This window comes from Limulus polyphemus, unplaced genomic scaffold (assembly GCF_000517525.1).
Source record: "Limulus polyphemus unplaced genomic scaffold, Limulus_polyphemus-2.1.2 Scaffold5412, whole genome shotgun sequence".
Taxonomy (NCBI): Eukaryota; Metazoa; Arthropoda; class Merostomata; order Xiphosura; family Limulidae; genus Limulus; species Limulus polyphemus.
The window spans coordinates 17,705-20,580 of record NW_013671022.1 but is presented as its reverse complement, the minus strand read 5'-3'; the positions used below and the strand labels follow the sequence as shown (position 1 = coordinate 20,580).

The 2,876-nt window shown below is 30.6% G+C and overlaps 1 protein-coding gene across 1 annotated transcript in view; it reads right to left on the bottom strand.

The window, feature by feature from the left end:
- LOC111089164 overlaps window positions 1–2,876 on the bottom strand; it is a 19,780-nt gene that overhangs the window by 8,146 nt on the left and 8,758 nt on the right. Inside the window, exon 3 of the mRNA XM_022401106.1 lies at window positions 2,517–2,519. Within this exon, the coding sequence (XP_022256814.1) occupies window positions 2,517–2,519 (3 nt within the window). The remainder of the gene's footprint in view (window positions 1–2,516; window positions 2,520–2,876) is intronic.

Below are 2,876 nucleotides of genomic sequence, written 5' to 3'. Positions count from 1 at the left end.
TAGTTCTAGTAACTAGAGGGCGCCACACCAGTCACGTGACCTCGATGACGCAACAATAACATTATCAATAGTAGGCCTTTTTGTATTCTAATTTAAGCATTAGGCCTAATACATAAACGTAATGTAAGGCTTAGCTGAAACACTGATTGGTAAATTATATTTTGCTTTTGGCTACAACTCAATGTCATAAAACTTCTGAATTAAACTATTTTACTATTATATCATCGAAGTTATCAAAAAATAAAGAAGAAAACAAACCTTTCTAATAAATCAACATGAATATTGAGCATTCAACATAAACACCATAGTTGGCCTAAGAACAATTAGGGGATAGTTTTGTTGCTAAGCGACGATGTATATTGTTGAGCATTGCTAAAAAAAGAGCGTGAAAGCGTTCTCGACAGAATGACATAGGGAATAAGCCTTTTATATTTAGTGAGTGTCAGTCATTATAACACTATTTTATGATTTAACTTTGATATTCTTTATTTTCAGTTATGATTCTCAGTTTCTTTCATTTTAATTTATTTGAGTTGTATTCTAATTTCTAAAGTGTATTTCAGATTTGTTTTATTTGTTCATATTTTATTTTTAGTTTTTATTTTATGTTATTTTATTTAACTTTTGTTGCCTTAACTAGTTGCTAGAGTTTTTATCTTTTTCTTTGTTGTTTACCAGTGGGTTTCTTTGTTTGCTGTTAAAAAAACCTGTACAATAGACTATCTGTGCTCTGTTGTTTCGCACGATATTCAACAAACCAGCGAAATTTTTATTGATAATATATAGCACTATACAGCCAGTTTTGTTGTATTTTAAACAAGAGTTTATTTAAACATTGGCGTGTAAAAAAAAAAGATGAATTTGAACGTTTATCACAAAGGATTCCCACTTTTAACTTAAAACATTCAATTTTCAGAAAAATTGTTGTTTCTTACATTTTAATAGGTAGGATTTCTTTAGTTACAACTATAACTGTAACTGTAATAAGTGTATCTTCACACCTCCCAGTAGCACAAAGGTATGTCTGCGGATTTACAACGCTAGAAACCGGGTTTTGATACCCGTGGTGGGCAGACCACAAATAGCCCATTGTGTAGCTTTGTGCATAAATTCAAACAAACAAGCATATTCACGAAATTTGGCAGACTTTTAGCAAACATTAAAAGTAAGTTGTACACAAAAGACAATATTAAGAAAGAATTGTTCTTTATTCAGTGGAATACAAGCATTTCACAAGTTATCTTTCCACGCTGATTCTACAAAGAAATACAAAGAGAAAAATTATGGCATTCTTTGAGTATGATTGTACATACACACTAAGAGTTACAGGACAGGCTTGATGTTGTTGATGGCTCTGAATTAGAACAAGTTGCTTGATTGACTTTTACTTCGTTATTAGTTTCATATAGCTAGAGAAACAGTAAATTATATTCCCGTTCCAACCGCTATGTCTGTATTTGTTACTTGGTTTTATCCTCATCATTCCTTCTGTCTTTACCATCACAAGTAATAATTGCTCCTACAGTTGACCAAGTAGGAATATGTCTTTGAGAATCAGTTTTTTTTCTCATGTTTCGATTTATCAGAATTATCAAGAAGAACAATTGAACATAACTTTAAAAATGCTAATCACGCAGACGACCAAATATACATAAAAAATGTTGTTTTCTTAAGTAACTACAAATAGGATAGCCATTCTCCAGACATATATCTTTACTAGATTGTAATTAATTTTTAGAAAACATACATTTAGATATAATTTTGAGAAGAAAAACTGCACTTTGACTGTTAGTGTTTTTATTAACGAATAATTTATATTACATACCTCTTTCATCTATTATTCAATATGCTCAAAAGAAAGTTTGCTGTCCTTTTCTGGTAGTGTCAAGATCTTTTCTGTTAGAAAAGGTGTTTTTTTCTTTTAATATAAACATTTTTCACATTCAGTGGTGATACCAAGATTTTCACGAAGTATCTTTAAGCTTAACATTTCTTTTCAACACTTTCTGTTGCATTAAAATAATTCCCCTCGAGTGGCTCAGAAGTAGGCTTAAGGGATTCTAACATAAAATCTTGGGCTCAATCAACGTTTTGTGCTCAAATAAACAACTAGTTATACTAATCATAAATATTAGTTAAAAGAGAAGTAATTAAAATTATACATTTTATAAAAAACAATAATGTTTTAAAGTAATCCATAGAAATGGCTATGCCATTAATTGAGTGGAAAACAATATAGTTTGAATATATAACAATTACATGGAAAATTAATTATGGAACAGTCGATTGGCACAAACTAACTTACAACAGAACTTTTACATTGCTATTCGACCTTCTGATATCACGCTTCGGGTAAACAATTAATGTACAATAATGTAGCGAGTCAAACTTACCTCCATTCTTGACGTCTTTACATTTATCATCCGATAACAAGTAGCACTTGTGATCGCATTTACCATTTTTACATTTCAGTCTCACACAAAACCAAATACACTGGGCTTCTGTGTCGAATACACTTGCTAGTACCATTAAAGAAAACAGGAAAAACCATCCCTTATTCATGGCGTCGTTTCTTGTATAACCCTGAAAAAAAAAAGGTGTAAGATAACATTGAATCGTTACATCTGAATAACTGAACAACACATACTTTACTATCCAAACTGTATTTGTAATTTTTTAAGGGTTTTCGATAAACCTTGAACACAAATACGAAACATTTCTAAAAGTTTTAATTTGAGCAAATCTTTGTTTTAAGAAAAATAACCACAAAGATTCAATCATCTCCATAGTGGTAAACCTAATTCTACGGACTTGTCTATTTGAATAACGATTTTAAAGACCTCTTAAGAAGCCAACTATCCTACAAATATGAATCT